The following is a 20721-nucleotide window of genomic DNA, read 5'->3' as shown; positions in this document are numbered from 1 at the left end:
TAGTACTTTTGTTCCAGCAGTCTGCATATTTGAAATGAAATTGCCCTAAGATGAGAATCCTCTTTGGGTTTTATTTTTGCATTTTATTTAAAAAATTTAAAGAGTGTAGGCCCATGTACATGTTTTTCCTACAGAAGGCTTTCTAGTATTTTTGGCTTTTTAAACAGAAGAAGAAAAACTACAACTCAGATTTTGGGTTTTTATTGATACTCAGTTTACATAACAGTCTTAAATACAATTAATTGAATTCTGCACACATATATATTTAGTTGTAATTTATAAACCAACTTACTTCGGTAATTTTCTTTGAGGTATGTTATGAAGTACAAGTTTTAAAGAAACATCACAAAAATATTCAGCTTGTCACTGATCATTTTTGTGAATTTAACAGAGAACAAGGTTTCAAGTTTATAATCCAGTCACTCTTGCTCACAGCCAGACACTTCATAAATCCTTATCAAAAAACCCCCAGGTAGGTACACTGGTGCCCCAAGGGAGGTGAGTTGAAATTCACCCAGAGAAACTTATTTTCCCTCTAATGGAGTCAATACGTTCATTCTCTATAGGCATCTCAAAAATAACTCTAGCAATCCCATGTGGCTTTGGTGACTATGGGGAAAAAAAGAAACATTTAAGTAAAGGCCATAGTTGTTCAAACAGTTGTTCCAGAGGCGTCACTTGTATTGAGATATATAGGCCTAAAAACTTTTTATGAAAAGAGCCAAACCTTGTATCAGACTTAGAACTTCAGTCGGTGCACTTGTATTGAGAGATAATGCCTCCAAAAGTTTTTTATTAAAGAGCTAAAGTTGGTGTCTGGCTTATAATTTACTGACTAAAACAAGCCACACACATGCATGAATAAATGAAGCCATCCGTGGCTACTGAAAACTAATCCACAAATTATTTTCAACCAGATGGCTCACTTTCACCATGAAAGAGTGCTAAGCTGAAGCCACGCTTAGTTCAAGTATTCATTTGATCTGTCACTAAATGCCCAGATTTTAACATAATCTTCCGGTTTTTACAACTCAGAGCATGGTTCTTCGTTTTTGAGTATTGGTATCCTACATGTTTCCTTTTCCGAAATGGACTCTTCTGCCATTTGACATATGAAGAGGCAAGATAATCTCACCTCTGATAGCTACCTGAAAAAGAAACACCTATTTCTTTCATCAAGACACCATATGGATGAAGAACTTTGCAGATAATCATCATCAACATGCAGATTCAAAAGGTTTATCTATTGAATTTGCATGCTAAATAAATGAAGACATTGTAATACTTACAGTACAAAAACCTAGAAATGTTATAATATATGCCTGAAAACTGATGCTTCAAAAGGAGGAGCAGTTTAGAGGTTTCTTATATTGTTGTCTCGAGCCTCTTGAATGTGTCTCAATTGTGAGAGCAGCCTATTAGACACATACTCATTCTGTGCTAACAGATCAATTTAAGGCAGCAAACTTCAAACCTCACTGAAAAATGAGGTCATACCATTCAATTCAGAGTGTCTCATTTTCTTTTTGTATCATAGAAACTCAAATCCACAATATATTTCACACTTCACTGGAGAATTCACAGCTTATACATAATTTTTTACACAGACTTAGGTTTAAGAAGTATACATATATACATGTATCAGGCCATCAGAGATTCATTATCAAACAAATGTTATTAAAGAGAATATTCATACTAGAACTACCAATAAATGAGAAAATATGGAAATGTTCCTGTGACAATTAAAATCCTTCATCCTCTAGTTTTCTTCACATTGTTTTCTTTTAGTTCCAAGTATCGCTAAATTTCAGTCCTTAAGATCACTAGCTTCCGACAGTCATGCCTGTCTTGTTCTTATTTAGGAGATCAAAGGTTCTCTGAAGCATAATGAGTGAGCTCTTCAACTGCAAACAAAATTAATTTTCAAAATCAGAATGCTTAAATCTTATTATTTTTATGCCAAAAGTTTACATTCACATTTAATGTAATTTTGTTTATACTAATGCCCAAATAAAAGACTGACTATAAAACACCTGATTCCTCAGGGTGTCTGTCAGCGTGACTGCTCCTCAGTTCTTCCCATTTGCTGTAGTGCTGCGCTTCTGCCTACAGTGTACTGCTGTGTATGAATTTCCATTAATCTCACTATCCAGAGGGAAAGGCGTGTTTCTTAAACGGTTTCTGAAGTTGCAGGGCTCTCCTCACCCTCCCCTAAACAATTCAAGTTCCGCTTCCAGCCTTTGCTTGCTATCATGCGCACGTTTGTCTTCACGATCTGACACTTACCCATCCCCACTGTCTCCAGCTACTTTTCCCTAATCATCCTGCCTCTCAACTCTCAAAGCATCACTGCTTACTTTGACACTTAACAATACACATGGACATCTGATTTCTCTAATAAATTGTAGGCAACTTGAGAGCAAGAATTACGTCTTATGCTTTTTTGTATTCATTCGTTCAACAAATATGTATTGCTTATCTCTTCTGTGCTGGGCAGTGTGCTAAGCACTGGGTATACAATGGTGAGCCAAACAGGCACTGTCCCTGCCTTCATGGAGCTTACAGACTAGTGAGGGATACGGAACTCAAACGAATGCTCACATGCGTAAACACAGACTTACATACTGTATTGTTTTTGACTTGAGCAACTGGAGGAAGGTAGTATCATTTCCTGAAATTAGGTCAACTAGAGGAGAATTAGGTTTGACTTAGGGCGAAAACTGAATTCTGTTTTGGACATGATCAGCTGGGATGCCTCTTGGCATCCAGGTGAGAGAGATGGATGGGGAGTCATTGGCACATGTGGTGTTCCAGAAGGGAGCGGATGGGCTCGCCTAAAGGGACAGTAGAGACAGAAGAGAATCTAACATGGAGCCCAGAGCACTGGACAGAAGGGGTCGGGTAGAGGAATGCTTTTAACTAGCAGAAAGTAGTTTTACATTATGCTAAAGTGAAAGAAGCCAGTCACAAAAGACCGTATATCGTATGAGTCCATTTATAGGAAATGTCCAGAATAGGGCAAACCCATAGAAACAGAAAGGAGATCAGTGATTGCCAAGAGCTGAGAGAGTGAGGGATGGCGAGTGACTGCTAATGGGTATGGGGTTTCTTTTGGGGGAGATAAAAATGCTCTGGAATTAGATAGTGGTGAAGGTTGCACAACCTTGTGAATATACTAAAAATTCTTTAAAAGGGTAAATTTGATAGAATTATATCACAGTGAAGCTGGATTTTTTTCATGGTTTTAAAGAAGGCAAGATTAGATATGTTTCAAGAAAGGAGTGGTCAGCTCTGTCAAATGCTGACACTGTGAGATGAAAACTAAAAACAGGTACATTAATTTTAAAAGCCAGAGGTCACTGGGGACCTTAGCTCGAGCAATCTCAGTGGAAGGTATGGGGGAAGAAAACAAGGCAGGAATGAGCTGAAGAGCGAATGAGTGGATTAAATACAGGCATCCAATTTAGCTCCCTCTTGAAACCCCACTAAAAGCATGGCAAAGGGATTTTTTTTTTAAAAGGCAGAAATCCACAAGGGTGGGGAGAACAGAAAAGGTAACAACAGCAACACAACTTTGGAAACTCAAAAGCAGATGAACGATTTAGCAGGCCTAAAAAAGCTGAATCCTAAGCTAACAGTAAAGAAAGCTGAGAACCAACCAAATTTACCCTCAAGAATCCTCAAAAGCCTCAGGAACTGATGGCCAGGAATCTCTGGAAGTGGGAATAAAAAGGAAGGGGCTAAAATAAGAAGGATTGGCTGAAACTTTGGGCATCTGACCTCTCCTACAACCTAGGCAAAAGTCTAAAATTTTATTTTCTGGAGAGGATAAAACAGAGGGTCTCTGGCTATCTGGCTGGGGTGGACATCAAGACGTCAGTAAAGACAGTGGTACCATACCAAAAATGGGGATTATACGAAAGAGTATATACTGAATGTTGCGACCATCCCCTCTGCCCTGCCCCCCAGCCCCATCCCTCTTCTTTCACTCAGCTCCTAAAACACTGGCAGCCAGCCCTTAATCCTTCAGGTAGGAGAGTCTTCTCTGTGGAAACTGACCAATCCAGGAGGAAAGACCTAAAGATACCGATATCAGGATTTCTCAACCAACAGCCCAGCCAGATCTACAGAGAAGTTCAGGGTAGACCAGCCCGACTCACATGTTAAGAGCTTCTGATCCATACAAGCAGGCAACCAAGGACTACAGACATCTAAAGAAATCCTCTAACCTGAAGGACAGAAATCAGAACAAGGAAGGAAGATCTTGATGGAAAGTGAGTATGCAAGAAAAAGGAAAACAAAATTTTTTTAACTATCAGTAATATGGTCAAAGATACAGATATTTCAGCCATTTAAAAAGATCACATTGCCATAAAAAAAGAAAATTCAGAGAAATAATAGCTCTTTGAAATTAAAAACTTGTTAGCAAAAATTGAAAAACTCAATAGAAGAATTTGAAGATGAAGTTGAAGAAATCTCTCAGGAAGCAGAACAAAAAGGCAAAGAAACAGAAGCTGGAAAGAAAAGGTAAGAAGATTAGACAACCAGTCAATAGAAGGCCGACATCTGAATTACAGGAGCTGTCAGAAGTCAGAGAGAATCGGGGGGGAGGAAATAACTATATAACTCACTACTTCCCAGACCTAAAGGGCATGAGTTTCCAGATTAAAGGATTAGGAATGCTAACAGCCTCGGAATTCTCGGGATCAAAACTAGAAACAAAAGAAAATGGAGCAGTGCCGTAAATGTTCTGAAAGAACACTATTTCCACACCAGAATTCTATCCCCAGCCAAACTATTAATCAAGAGGAAGGACAGAATAAGAAGTTTTCGGGCAGTTGAAGTCTTAAAATATTTAGCTCCATACTGTCTTTCTCAGGAAAGACTAGAAGATATGCTCCATTAAAAGGAGGGGGTAAAGGAAACAAAGGCAATGGACAACAGGAATCCCCAGGACGACAGCTGTGCACCCACGAGGAGGGCCACCCGTCCTGAGAGAAGCCCGTCAGGGGCTCCACTGATAGAATTCTTGCGGTGAATGAGGATTATGAAAGGAGATTCATACAACAGACAGAGCATTCGGGGATGAAATACTAATCAACTGTAATAAGAAAATTTCAGGGATAAGAAAAAGCACAGGAAAGAAAAAGTAGTCATGGCTTATTCTCTGGCTCAGCTCAAAATAGCAAACTTAGTCAGAACAAAGCAAACGCTGAATATTGATCTAACCAAAATTGTAACTTCCTTGGGAGGATGGGGAAATTAGAAATGGGCACAAGAAGAAGTAAAAGAAAACAAAATCCTTGTCTTCCATAAAAGAAGTCAAACGATAATGTCTAAAACAGAAAAATCAAGAAGTATCGATACATGCTTGTTGTTTATAAATATGGAAGTAAACACCAGAAGAATAAACTAAAAGAGTTAAAAGATTGTTGTCTTTGGGAAAGAAATAGAGAGGAGGGTGCTGGCGTTGCTATTTTTCTGAACAAACCTTGTAGAACAAGTTAACTCTTTATGAGAACAAGTGATTTTGGTGAAAATAAAACCTTGAAAAAGTGAATGGTTATGAAGGATAAAGCAGTGTGACAGCCGGAGCAGGCCGCTCTGGAAGAGGGTGACTGTGGAAGGGAGTGGAGAGAGACAAGTGGAGAGAGAAGGATGTGGATGATGTGGGCTCTTTAATGTAGGAGATAGCCGAGCAGAGTGATGTGCTGATGGTGAAGATCCAGTTCAATGAGGGAGATGAAAATGGGGAAGCTAGAGTGGTGATGGATGGAGTCTCCTGCTAACGTGTGGAGATTGCCTCCCACAGGCAGAGGGATGCTCTAACGGGAGTGGAGAAGAGGACAGGGGAGCAGCGATAGGAAGGTTTGGAGATTTGTTTATAGAAGCAGAGGGAATGTCTCTTTTGTCCTTGAAGCATGGTCATCAGTCGAGAGTGACTGGGGGGAAATGGGAGGAGAGGATGAGGAGAAAAGTGAGAATATGGTAGACTCCTTGCTGAGACGGGGGAGAAAGCTATTATGGAACTGTAGATACTGTGCGTCTGAAGAGTGCTGAGTTTAAGTTGTAATCTTCAGTGCCTTGCGTGATAGCCTAAGAAATGCTCAAGAACTGAATATTCTAAAAAACAAATCAATGCATACAAGAAAAGGATGGAAGGAAATAAAGACTTAACAGTGATTATGTGTGAATGCTACAACTATAGATTTTCTTCTCTTCGACTATTCTCTATTTTTCAATTTTGAAAAGTAAGCTTGTATTATAATGGAAATATTAATCTTTATTTTTCAAAGGGAGTCCTAAGTTTTGATTCATGGAATTGAGCAGCACATATTGATGACACTATGTCCAAGAGATGTTTATAACAAAACACCAAAATAAGCTAAATGTTCATTCTTCACTGGAGAACTGGTAAAATAATTATGGCACATTTATACAGTTGACGTCTATGCAGCTGTTAAAAGAAAAGGAAGTGCTTTATATGCTGATATAGAAGTATCTCCAAGATACATGGTTAATAGATAAAAACAAAATAATGAACAGTATATACAGTATCTACCATTTCTATAAAAAGAGTTAATATTAAGCATAAAATTGTATATAGAAAGATCAATAAGAATGAGGTAGATATATACATGCTAATATGGAAACATCTTCAAAATATATTACTAATTGAAAAAAGAGGGTAGGCAATGGTGTGTATAGTATGCTCCCATTTTGTAAAAACAGTACAAGTGACTATGTACATAATATCCATAATGCAGAAACTGGCAAGGATAGTTGCCTCTAGGAGACTTCTTCAAATAATGGTATAGCCAATATTCTCCCACAACCACAGCAGCAATGATTCATCCTGGTGCAAGAGTCCCCGGTACTGCGGTGCACGCAGATGCCCACCTGTTCAAGCATCACGATGGAGTCTCGGAGCACTCCTTTTAAACGATGGGCCTGATCTTTGTTCTTCTGAATATTTTCTGCTCTTGACATCATATCAGAGGCTAAACTGAAAGGAAAATACCATCTTAATAACCAAGGGAATAGCTTTTAATCTTTCATTTCTAGAAATCCTCCATGCCCCATAAATTTGCAAACAAAACAAAAAATTAAACAAACAAAAAAAAGTTTATGACTACAGAATAGTTAGCAGACCCAAATCTCTAAAACTGGAATTAAATTTTCTGCAACTAAAGAATCGAAATAATAACAGATTGAGGTGGGGGGATACTTACTTTAAAGATTTCTCTTCTTGCAGGTGGAGACGGTAAAAGGACTGAGCCGCATGTTCTATCTTTGACAGCTTCAGAAACAGAGTCACATTCAACAAAACTAGCAACAGCAAACTAGGCAGAGCAAATCATACCTGGTTAATCCACCCTTATCCAGACCTGAAGCACTGCTAATGCAGAATACACATGCAAAGCTTCAAAAATGTATATCATCTAGATTAGTTTCCAATCATTGCTATTACTTAAATCAATTATCTCTACTTTTTGTATGAAATAATTTCTTTTAAGTATTAAGTGGACATTGAGAAAAAAGTTGGCAGGTAACTAGAGTGACAGTAAAGTCCTCAAATAAAGCAGGTTGGGATTGTCCCTGACATCTCTTTCTGCCAGGAATCCCAGCCAGTGTTGATATGCGGCCACCAGCTTAGAAATCTACCAGGGAAGCTTTCAAGATCTATTTTTGGGTGCTTTTGGCTTAAGCAATTATACACCCATAATGCTGCACTTCAAACAGGAAATGAAGATCAATATGGACTTGATCTTAGGTAAAGCATGATGTACCTCTTATTCCCAGGGGAAGCCAAAACTAATTTTAAAAATTACCATTCAGCAAAAATTTCTAGTTCAACTTAGACAAAGGAAGGATCAAATCCCAAATATACATTAATGGTGTCATATATAAAATGTTACCTGCTAAATGAGCTTACTCTGTTAGTTCTCACAGCAGCCTTTCAACTGAATGCATATATTTCTTTTACACATATATGCAAATATATAGGTGGCATCATCTCGCTCTTATTTTTCTGTTAAAATATTGACTTGCCCTTGAAATATACAGTATTCACCTTTACCTGTCCAGAAGAGGATTTTTTAAAAAGTAAAAACTAAAGTAGTGGCAAAAAAATCAAATCTATGAAACTATTGTGGCACTGAAATAGTACATAGATCAACATTTCAACATTTGACCATAAATTTTCTGCAAAGTAATGCAGAAGATCACTGATAATATTTACTATTCAAAATTGTCATAGCAAACCAACTTAAACAGAATATGAAAACCTTTTATAAAACTCCAAGGCACAACAAACATTTTCTATGTTCTGAAATGTCTCATTAAAGAAAACACCTGATCAAAGAACCTCATTCCAAAAAATATTCACCCAGAGTATATCACCCAGTTAGAACCAATTCATTTAAATATAATGGACTACCTCAAGATTCAAGATGAGCCATGTAGATAATAGTCTAACTGTGACTAGCTGAGTAGATTCCCATAGATTACGCTGAGATTCAGACTAATTGCCCCAGTATTCCTCACCATGTGAGTGTGCATTTTAAAATCCTGATTCCCCATCCCTACTCAAGACCTATTAACTCAATCTCTGAGATTGGGGCTGAGAAAGCTGCATTTTAGCAAGTGATTCTTATGCACAGTAAAGGGTAAGGACCCTGGTCTAATCAAATAGCACTTTTGGGATTTCACCAGCCTGCATATGTAAATATTCCCCTTAAGTTTATGGAACTTCCCATAAAAACCTATGATGGTAGAAATAAATCAGATTAGTTTAAAAAATAAAAACATTTATGAATGTGTACTTGATATTCCCTGAAATTTAATAATTCTTCTGAAAATCATACATCAAAAACTATCAGACTGAAGCATAAAAAATTACTGTTTTTGTAGGTCAAAATTGGTCAAATAGTGGCAATTTCTACACAATAATATATAAATGCATTCAAGTCCCTTTGGAAACTGTTAAAAGATAAGACACAAGCAAAATAAGCATTCAAAGCAACTACTTACAAAATACTCATCACCACGATAAGGGTGGTGTTACAGCTTTCCATGTCCTTCTTCTTTCCTGCAGATCACACACACACACACACACACACACACACACACACGAGGCTGCATTAGAATCAGGATTGTGATTACAACTGGTAAAAATTAATTTCATTTGAAAGAACTGGAAACAGAAATTTAAAAAATTATTTGTAGGGGCCGGCCTGGTGGCTTAGTGGTTAAGTTCACATGCTCCACTTCGGTGGCCCGGGGTTCACAGGTTCGGATCCCGGGTGTGAACCGATGCACCGCTTGTCAAGCCATGCTGTGGCAGCGTCCCATATAAAGTAGAGAAAGATGGGCATGCCTGTTAGCCCAGGGCCAATCCTCCTCAGCAAAAAGAGGAGGATTGGCAATGGATGTTAGCTCAGGGCTAATCTTCCTCACAAAAAAAATAAAAATAAAAAATTATTTGTAAAGACAAAGTGATTTAGGGTGAATTCCCTGCACCCCTATTTTGATGTCTGATATCCTGAGTAATATAAAACAAATCTACAAAAAGAAAACCTACATCCATCCTGCAAATTTGGCCTATATTGCAAATTAATTTACTCTAAAATTAAATAAGCAATTCAATACATCATGTACCATCTCTAGCTAAGCTCCATCTCGGCAATAATATTTGAGCTGGGTTCATGTACAGTGCTTCCCTCCTTAAAAAAAAAATTTTTTTTAATCATTCTCACCTGTTCTCTGTTGCCCCAACTTTTAAATTCCAAAATTAAAGAGCCATTAAGCTTAAATGGTAGCTAAACATATTCACACTAAGATATAAGCATTAGAAGAGGATTTGATAATATAGAAAGAAGAGAAGGAATGACAGTTTTGTAGGTCTGAGAGGGAGGTAGTAACAATTAGTAGAGGCAAGATGTCTTCAAAATTGAGAGTGGAGATAATGAAAGTCAAATTCCACCTTTGCAGTTTTACTGGACTGGCCCTGACATAAGGACTAAAAGCATATAATCCTTGTAGTACATTCCAGAGTACAAATCAGATATCTGTAAATGCTGGGCAGGAAATTAATGAGCAAAGCGTCCAGCGGCTGGGGTCAGTGGTGGGGATGGTGACCTGGGGAGCACACACACACCACCAATGGGGCAGCTACCACTAAGCTCCAACCAACTGTTGCTATGAAGGGATTTGGGTCCAGGGCCGTCAGATCTGAGTTTTTATATAAAAATGTCCAATTTTTAAAATACCATGTAGGCCCAATAAAATACTTCTACTGGCCATATGCCAGCCATTTTGCAACTGCTCCTTTTTACCTATATATTAATTATCTTTAAGGAACTCAGAGTTTGATAAACATTATCAGAAAAGGAAAGAAGAAAGGGAGACACCCTAACTGATGTGTCGTATAAACAAGAGGAATATTCTCCTTCACATAAGTAAACTAAAATCTTTTATCTCTGTGTACCAGCTAACAGCTACCTGTAACATCTCCTTTGGCATCTAGGCCTGCGTCTCCAGAAGAACACTGAGAGGAAAGTTTAGGAACCGTTTCCGTTGTTCGGTTGAACGTTCGCCTTCTCCTTCGTAGGCCACTAAGTTTTCCAGGGTCTTCAATGGACTGATTTAACACAGTTTCTTCCATTAACAAATCTGATTCTAAGAAGAAAAAAAACTCTTTAGATAGTGGAGAAAGCTTCTCAACTATAACATACACAGGGTCTGGTTGTTATTTTGTTCTCAGTTTGTTTTTTTAAGCCTTGGTAACTTTCTTTAACTATTACTTAGGTTCTTATGGCCAAGATTCAAACCTTACTCTTAATGAAAAGTTTTAGAGAGTACGGTTATCCCATAATGAGGCTTCGTTATTCTAGGAAAAAGAACTGTATTAATAAATGATGGGATCATCAGAGCAAATTCACCATGTGCTATATTAAATATTAATGTAACGAGTTTAGTTATGGAAACAACAGGCTACCCACCTCTAGTGGATCATTAGAAAGATTTCCAAGATAGATTATAGTACGTGATTGTCAATCTCAAAGGAAGGCGTAGCATATAATAGTTCTAATTTACAATGAGAGTTTGCAAAAAAGGAAGCACTAGTAAAGAAAATCTGCAGACAACCTAAAAACCTCATTTTTGTCATTTGTTTCAACCTTTTCCTTCACCAGATTTTTATTAAGAAGCCCATTATCCAGTAGCCAAACTAATTTTTGACTTGCATTTTCTTTGCTCCTGAAAAGGAGCTTAATAATGAAATAGCCGAAGACAGAAAAGCAAGGAAAATAAATAACCGACAAACTAGATGATGAAGCCTTAAATTACCTGAGCTGACTGCCCACCAGCTTTTCTTGAACTGAAATTAATTATGCTCATGTATGTGTATTTTTTCCTCATGTGTATTTTAAGGAATATCCAAACAGAACAACTGTATGACTTCCCTCAGTCTAGTAATCCATACGTGCGCATGATCCATTGCTAAGTGGCCCTGCATAAATCCAGAAAAGCTGGGCTGCTAAGGGAGGGCCCGAGGGCTCCCCAGACCTTAGCAAACACAAGGGCATATTTATGACTGAGTTATGCAGCCCCTCACTACAGTCAGCCTCCGTGGCTCCTCGCAGAGGCAGTGCACGTGACAGCCCCTAACAGTGTGATCTTGAACAAGTCACTTAACCTGTCTCTGTGGTTCAATATTTCTTTTTAGTAAAACGGAAAAAAAATAATAGTACCTACCTCACAGGGCTGTAATGAGTTGATATTTATAAAGCACGTAGAACAACGTCTGGCATGTAATAAGCATTATATGTGTGTCTGTTAAGCCAATGAAAATTTACAGTTTTGAAATTCCAAGTGGGGTAGTTGGAACCACTTCAGTGGGAGTCATTCCAACATCATCTACCAGTTCCTGCTATGAATCCAAGTGAAGAATCAACCCATTTTGTTAATAAATGCTCTCTTTACAAAAATAGATAAATCAAGAAGTTTACAAACCAAGCTGTTTGAAATAGTCCTCCAGTGAACTCCAGGAATTCTTCTCAATTAAAGATTTGACAATGGACCATGGTTGTTTCCTGTATTTCAAATCTGTGGAAACTCTAATAGGATAAGGAGGAAAGAAGAATATTTATTTAAAGCACAGAATTTAGTTATATTAACGTTGTAATTAAATGTAAGATTGAATTCCGTGGAAAGCCAAAAGGATTCAAAGTCATTAAGATTATAAAAGAAAATCTGTTCCTGATAAAGAGTTCTTTAAAAAATGACTGTGTGCTGCTAGTAATTCCATCAAATTTTCCCTCTAAGTACGTGGCATTTTTTCTTTCCTTTCTCTAGCCCTGAATTTTCTTTACTTAAATAGCAATAAAGGCTCAAAATAAATTCTGAATTTCCTAAATGCCTTGTCTAAAAAATCTCTAGTGGTCATTCGATGAAAATAACTACATTAGCTAAGACTAGGCCAAGCATATAATGGCCCATCACTATCTTGAATGCACCGACATTTTTCATTCCCCATGGCACTAGAGTGGTTTACTGCCCACCATGGGCTCCTGGAGAACTCCCAGCCCCCTGCCATTAAACAGGGTCCTGTGACTCGTTCTGCCCACTGGACTGTGAGCACAATTCTACAGCTCTCTCTTTCTGTACACACCGAAGTGACACACATTCTGGATTGTGCAGCTCTCGGATGGCAAAGTGGTCATCAGTGTGGGGCACTGGGTGAGGAGCCCCACCTCTCTGCTGACCGCTGGGGGACATGTAATTTGAGCAAGAAATAATGCCGTGTTGTGTAAAGCTACTACAAAAATTTTAGGATTAATATGTTACTGGAGCATAATCTAGCCTACCCTGACTAAAACACTCCTTGACGACAGCTCACCTCAGCCGGCATTTCTGTTTCGAGGACCGGATGATGTGGTATCTGTTCACGGTATAGAAGTAATCATGGTAGGGAACATCGTGTGTCAGTACTTCTGCATCTACCAAATAAAACTGTGCATCCTGACTTTCTTTATACAGTGTCTGCCAAAATAAGATGAAAAAGTTTTTGCATATACATGTTTAATATATCGAGTTCCTTGCCAATTTAGAACATATCTACTAGAATTCCTTCCCACAAATTACAAAAGACATCAGAAGCCTATATACAAAGCCAGAAGAGCCTCCATGTTGGCTGTGTTATCTTTAAATTGAGGAGAAGGGACCTGCAAAAATAGTATTTGCTGCCTCCCTGTCATTTCATTGTATAATTATATTTTTCTTTCTTTTAGGCATGAAGAGGAGAAAGGAATCATATAATCTCTTGTGTGTATTATTAGTTTATAAAGAATTTTAAATGTTCCTGATAGGGGAAAAATTCAACTGAACAAAGCAAGGACCCCACCCCAAAATTCATCAAAGTTTAACAAATCCACCCTTCACCAAAAATGTGAAGGAAGAGGAAAACCAGACAAAACACCACTTTCCCTAAACAGGATTTGAAGTGGTCGCTGGCCAAACCTTCCTCATTTTAACCACCCCTTCTCTACCTGTCCTCTAAGGTTCTCAGACTCTGCAATACCAAAATACCAAACTTTTCTTAAATGTTTGAAAATCTTTTGAAAAAAAAATTTTTTTAAGTCTCTAATTTTAACACCGATGGACAAAAACTACAGTCGCATAACTAGTTCAGATGTTACTAGATATTTTCAAACTATTTGCAGAACAGACAGATACACTATACTTCAACACAAATTGGCCAAACACGAACCCCATAGTAAGACAATGCCACACTGGTCACAGAGTAGAGCATTAAATATCGTGTCATCTCTTCTCTATATGTCACAGTAGCCGTCTAGTTATTTGGCCCTAACCTTTGACATGATCCCATAAATCAGATTCCAGTAATGTTTTTTTTTTAAACCATTTATTATGAAAAAGTTCCAACAGACAACAAGAGTAGAAATGAAGTATAGGGGCCGGCCCCGTGGTGTAGCGGTTAAGTGCACATGCTCCGCTGCTGGCGGCCCAGGTTCGGATCCCGGGCACGCACCTACACACCACTTGTCAGGCCATGCTGTGGCGGCATCCCACATAAAGTGGAGGAAGATGGGCATCGATGTTAGCCCAGGGCCAGTCTTCTTCAGCAAAAAGAGGAGGATTGGCATGGATGTTAGCTCAGAGCTGATCTTCCTCACCAAAAAAAAAAAAAAAAAAAGAAATGAAGTATAATGAACACTCATCAAGTCATCAACCAGCTTCAACAACATTAATTCCTGTCCAGGCCTGTTTCATCTGTACCCCTCCCTCGTTCCCTCCCCCCACCGCCATCCTCTGCCTGGCCAGATTACTCTTAAAGGATATCCCAGACATCAATATAATTTCATCCATAAACACGTCAGTCTTTATAAATTCTATCTCTTTATAAATTCTTCAGTATGTCCCTTTAAAAGATAAATATTATTCTCTTTAAAATACAGCTACAATATCATTATTACATAAAAAAAATTAACAATTCCTTAAATCTCATAAATACCTTTTTACAGTTGGTTTGTTTCAATTAGGATTGGGTTGATATGGTTGATTTGCTTCTTAAGTCTCTTTTAACCTGTAACGGTTTCTCCTCCCTTTTTTACTTGCCATTTATTTGTTGAAATTGTTTTGTAAATTGGTGACTGTGACAGGCATCTTCTCTCTTCCCACACACATGACTCTTTGGGAATACTGACAGAGCAGACATACCTGCTTTTCAGTGGCAGTGGTGCATTTTCCAGTAAGTGGATTGTTAAGGATTATTGTGTAGGTCATGGTTCTCAGCTGATCACCTCCAGGTTCTACATTCCAAGGGGTAGATACTACATCTAATCACAGCAAACATAAAATGAGTTAGTTCTAGAAATTTGAAGGGTATGACTTAAAATGAAATCAAAGAGGTAGTTTTTGAATTATTTAAATTTTTATTTTTGACCAGTCCTAACTTCCTTAACACTGTGTGTTAGTTAACATTAAAGAAAAGGAAAATTAAATGTTAGGCACTCATCTTATATGTGAATATTCCCCATCGCTGATCCACTGACTTCTAAATTGTTGTCTATTAATACACTTTTACTTTTCTTTAAAGATAAAATTAAAAGTTGGTTCACTTGTAGGCTTCTTTTTTAAAGTCCCCAGTACCTATGAAGAGAAGTAATCATGCCAGCCTTAACAGAGACAGAACAACACTTCGACACTCCCATCTTTGAGGACAAAACCTTGAAAGCCATTTGTCATTATGCAACAACATGACCTTGATCCCAACTTGGAGAAATCATGTAATGTTAATGGCTTATCTGCCAAATTTTTAATCAAGGAGGGGGCAATGGAATATAAATAACCATATAACCTCTTCTATATTTAAGAAACCCATGTAGGGTAATCTCTCTGTATTTATAGCAAGTTCTTGATCAGAATTCTCTTTCATTTGTTTAGCAGTAACACAGTGAGTAGAAACACACTTTGAACAGAAATATATCTTTAGAACATAGCACTATACAGTGAAGGTCATTTTACAAGCTAAAAAGACTAGGAAAGCATGGGTAACAGCAGCATGAACTCTATTCAAAGATCTGACTGAATCACCTGATGCTGTCGGCACACGTGGACTTAGGCAATCGGTATGTTCGGCTGCTATTCATCAGCATCCTAAAATGTAGGAGCCCTTCTCTCACCCATTACCATCATCAAAGGAATCAAGCAAGGCTTTAGGATATATCCAGTTTTACTGGCCTAGGGATTTAATGAGGGATCCTGAAGCTGCCTTTTGAGTATCTGGAAAAATCTTACAACTAAATTAAAAAGGCAACATCACAAACTGTGGAATCTATCATCCAGAATTTCCTGTAAAATGATTTATTTAGGTGTACATGAGAGAAGATATAAAATTAATTCTAAAATACTTTTCAAAAGATTACTTTGGTCAATGCCAGCCTGTTTCAGAAAAATTATACAGATCTTCCTCCTCAGCTGGACAAACCCATCATAAGTTGAAAATATTATGTCAAAAATGCATTTAATACACCCAACCTACAGAACATCATAGCTTAGCCTAGCCTACCTTAAACATGCTCAGAACACTTACACTAGCCTACAGTTGGGGAAAACCATCTAACACAAAGCATATTTTATAATAAAGTGTTGACTAACTCATGTAATTTATTGAATACTGTCCTGAAAGTGAAAAACAGAATGGCTGTATGGGGACAGCGTGGTTGTACATGCATCAGTTGTTACCCTCATGATCACGTAGCTGACTAGCAGCTGGGGCTCACTGCCACTGCCTAGTATCACGAGAGAGCATCGCACTGCATATTGCTAGCCCAGGAAAAGAGCAAAATTCAAAATTCGAAGTATGGTTTCTACTGAATGTGTTTCATTTTCGCACCATCATAAAGTCAAAAAATCCTAAATCAAACCATCATAAGTCGAAGGAGGAGCGTCTGTACAAATAATCCATTGTTAATCAGCAACAGAATTTAAAGATATCATTGAATCCTGCTGTTAAAACTGCACACTGGGGCCGGCCCCGTGGGGTAGCGGTTAAGTGCGCGCGCTCTGCTACCGGCGGCCAGGGTTCGGATCCCGGGTGCGCACCGACACACCGCTTGTCTGGCCATGCTGAGGCCGCGTCCCACATACAGCAACTAGAAGGATGTGCAGCTATAACATACAACTATCTACTGGGGCTTTGGGGAGAAAAAGGGAAAAAAAGGAGGAAGATTAGCAATAGATATTAGCTCAGGGCCAGTCTTCCTCAGCAAAAAAAGAGGAGGATTGGCATGGATGTTAGCTCAGGGCTGATCTTCCTCACACATACACACAAAAAAAAACTGCACACTATTCAGGGCCAGCCCATGGCCTAGTGGTTAAGTGCGGCATGCTCCGCTTCAGTGGCCCGGGTTTCCAGTTTCGGATCCTGGGCGCAGACCTACACCACTCATCAGCCACATTGTGGTGGCAACCCACGTATAAAAAGTAGCGGAAGATTGGTGTGGATGTTGGCTCAGGGCGAATATCTTCCTCAAGAAAAAAAAACAACGAGGAAGACTGGCAGCCGATGTTAGCTCAGGGCTAATCTTCCTCAGCAAAAAAAAAAAAAAACTGCAAACTATTCAACAAAGCAACTATCAACAAGGATAAAAGTATCTGTCTTCCATTTCTATTTTCACCAGTGTTACCAAAAAGCCTACTGAATATCTTGTGCTAGAACATCATCTAATTAACAATATCTTGGAATAGTCAAGCCCCAATACCTAAGTAAAGCTCATCATGATATAAAAAATTGGGGATGAAATTATAAGAAAAATGGCAATAGTAAACAAAAAGACATGTGAGCCATTTTGATGTATTGAGTTGAAGTAATAAAAAGCAGGAATTGTGGAACCAATAGTTTAAGAATCCTTTGATGTAATAAAGTTTTAAAATTCATGAATGGTCACACCCATTAGGATGGCTATTTTCACAAAAAACTGAAGATAACAAGTGTTGGCGAGGATGTGGAGAAACTGGAACCTTAGTGCATTGCTGGTGTGAATGTAAAATGTATGGCAGGATGGCAGTTCCTCAAAAAATTAAACACAGAATTACCTTACGACCCAGCAATTCCACTTCTAGGTATATACAAGGAATTGAAAGCAGGGACTCAAACAGATATTGCACATCAGTGTTCACATCAGTGCATTATTCACAATAACCAAAAAGTGGAAACAATTCAAAACTCCATCGACATATGAATAAACAAAATGTGGTATATACATACAATAGAATATTATTCAGCCTTAATAAGGCATGAAATTCTGACACATGCTACAGCATGGAAAAACTTTGAAGACATTATGCTAAGTTAAATAAGCCAGTCACAAAGGGACAAATATTGTATGATTCCACTTATATGAGGTACCTAGAGTAGCCAAATTCATAGAGACAGACAGTAGAATGGTGGTCATCCAGAGTTGTGAGGAGGGGGAAATGGAGAGTTACTGTTTAATAGGTACAGAGTTTCAGTTTGAGAAGATGAAACAATTCCGGAGATGGATGGTGGTGATGGTTGCACAACAATATGAATGTACTTAGTGCCACTTAATTGTACACTCAAAAATGGTTAAAATGGTAAATTTCATGTTATGTATACATTTTACCACAATGAAAAAAAGTTGGTGAATCTAGGTGATGGGTATATGGGTTTTATTATACTATTCATGCAACTTTTCTGAAGGTTTACATATTTTTCAAAATTAAAATGTTGAATAGGGGCTAGCCTGGTGGCATAGTGGTTAAGTTCGCGCACTCCACTTTGGTGGCCCAGGGTTCGCAGGTTCAGATCCCAGGCGCAGACCTAAGCACTGCTCATCAAGCCATGCTGTGGCGGCATCCCATATATAAAATAGAGGAAGATGGGCACAGATGTTTGCTCAGGGCCAATCTTCTTCAGCAAAAAGAAGAAGATTGGCAACGGAGGTTAGCTCACAGCTAACCCTCACCAAAAAAAAAAAAAAAAAAGTTGAATAAAAAGACTTAAAACTAAGTTTTGAATTACGAAAGTGGTGTCATAAAGCTGTAAACAAAGATTTACAAGAATATCTATTTAAAAGCTCCCTAATTAAAAAAAAGAAAACAAATTAGATCCGGTAGTAGCCATTTTAGTGCTGAAATTAGATTAAATCTACAAATAATTGACTATACAAAAATTTTTCATTAAATTCTTAACATTTTTAAAAAGAAGGCTTTGAAACCCATTCTCAAGAAATACAACTTTGATTACCAGGTAACAAGGTCAGAAGATAGCAGAATGGTGTGCAATCATAGCAGATTATCTCTTTTGGGGAAAACCTTTTGACTAATTCTAGGTCTAAACAGCAATATGCTTATAACTATTTATATTTAAAATTAGCCAGAAGCCTTTGCTTCCCAAAGCCATTTATAACATCAGACAGCAAATGTATTCATCCATATTGAAGCTAGATACGATATCAGACACCAAATGCAGTTGTGATTCAAAAGACAAAGTTCATTTAATATCAGCGTGGAATAACATGCTAGTTCCTCGTGGGCCTTTGCAGCCATAAAAATGGCAATGCAATATCAACAGGCCATCATCTTAGAAAATTAAGAGAAATAATGTATCCAACTCTTATGAAATATCAAGTTCTCCAGGTAGACATGAATAGCAAGAAAAAACAAAATAGATTCAGAACAGATATAGTAAGTTAAATATAAGCCACTGAGTGAAAAGGAAGATTTACATCCCTCAGATATTCCACCTTTTTAAAACTGGGAGAACAGAAAAAAAAATGATTTTTTAAAACTATGAAATTCTTAATCTAATCACAAGACTCAATAGCTATCAACTAGAAATCACTTTGCTACTCTACTATGAATAATAAGAAAAATTATTTTTGTATCTAGAATCCATATCAGTGATATAATCTATGAATATGTAATTATGTTTACATAAAAGTTTTTAATAAAGGAATAACATCTAATGGTTAATAAAATGGCTAGATTATAAACTGTATTTAAATTGTAGAATAACTCTCTCTTGGACTATGTCAAATGACTCACCTTATGTAAATCTCTGCTGCTGCTGTTTTCTAACCTTGTATAGTAAGCTAAACCATCTGCTCCCAAAGTTTATAAAATATCTTGAAATATTTAGGATAAATTCAGTTTCAACCCTCTAAGGATAATAAAATTCTACAAGCTTATTTGAGATGTTTACCAAAATAAAACTTTTAAGACAATCAACGGAATCCTTTATCTGAGTATAACTAATTTCCTAACTGGAACTTTTTTTGGTATTTTCATTGAGGTATACCACAGACACTGCAATCTCAAGTGTATAACTCCAGGAATTTTCACAAAGAAAACACACGCATGTACCACTACCCAGATCAAGACAGAGAACTTGACCAGCATCCCAGAAGCTCCCTCCCAGCCTTCACCCACCCGACTCTCCACAATGGTAACTACTATGCTGATTTTATGTTCATAAATTAGTTTTGCCTGTTTTTTATTTAAATTAGGAATCACAGTACGTACTCTTTTGCTTCACATTATATTTGTGAGATTGACTCAATTGTTATTAAGTAGCAGCGGTTTGCTTTTTTCATTGCTTTATAGTATTCTTTTGTGTGAAATTAGTTTATCCCTTCTATTACTAGTGGATGTTTCAGCTGTTTTGAGTTTGGGGGCCATTATAAATAATGCTGCTATGAACACCGTAGCACGTCATCCAGAGAATACATGTACCCATTTCGGAAGATGTATGTCTAGTAGAAGAACTGATAAGTCACAGAGAATGCTTATGTTCAGCTCTAGTAGATTCTGCCAAACCATTTTGCAAAGTGATTGTACCAATTTACACTCTACTAGCATCCGGTTTTTCCACAATGGAACCCTTTTAAACAGGGTTCAACCCAATCGAACTGCTACACTTATAAATAAACAGAGTTTTAGTTTTCAAAGGGTCTGAATTTAATCGTAGGCAGGACCTGACTAATTGAACAATTATACTGTTTACATTGAATTTAACCTAAACACTTAAATACTAGTTTATATATCACCAAAGTAAAATCAAAGCCTGCCTAATTTTTCTCCCTGACAACAAAAATCAATTTATATAGGCTCAACCCTCTAAGGATAATAAATTCTCCCAAACTTATCATTAGATAGGAACACAAGACCAAC

At 37.6% G+C, this 20721-nt stretch overlaps 1 protein-coding gene across 5 annotated transcripts in view; it reads right to left on the bottom strand.

Annotated features, from left to right (window-relative positions):
- Window positions 1-177: 177 nt before the first annotated feature.
- GRAMD1C (GRAM domain containing 1C) overlaps window positions 178-20721 on the bottom strand; it is a 95946-nt gene continuing 75402 nt past the window's right edge. For all 5 annotated transcript variants that reach the window (XM_058555813.1, XM_058555814.1, XM_058555815.1 and 2 more), the window contains 8 exons: window positions 14743-14861; window positions 12902-13044; window positions 12016-12119; window positions 10504-10680; window positions 9034-9091; window positions 7233-7343; window positions 6901-7006; window positions 178-1904 (listed from right to left, as the gene is read on the bottom strand). In XM_058555813.1, coding sequence (XP_058411796.1) covers window positions 1824-1904; window positions 6901-7006; window positions 7233-7343; window positions 9034-9091; window positions 10504-10680; window positions 12016-12119; window positions 12902-13044; window positions 14743-14861 — 899 coding nt within the window. In that variant the 3' untranslated portion in view covers window positions 178-1823. The remainder of the gene's footprint in view (window positions 1905-6900; window positions 7007-7232; window positions 7344-9033; window positions 9092-10503; window positions 10681-12015; window positions 12120-12901; window positions 13045-14742; window positions 14862-20721) is intronic.

Source organism: Diceros bicornis, chromosome 15 (genome assembly GCF_020826845.1).
Source record: "Diceros bicornis minor isolate mBicDic1 chromosome 15, mDicBic1.mat.cur, whole genome shotgun sequence".
NCBI lineage: Eukaryota > Metazoa > Chordata > Mammalia > Perissodactyla > Rhinocerotidae > Diceros > Diceros bicornis.
The sequence above is the reverse complement of the archived record's forward strand: the minus strand, read 5'-3'. Positions and strand labels throughout refer to the sequence as shown.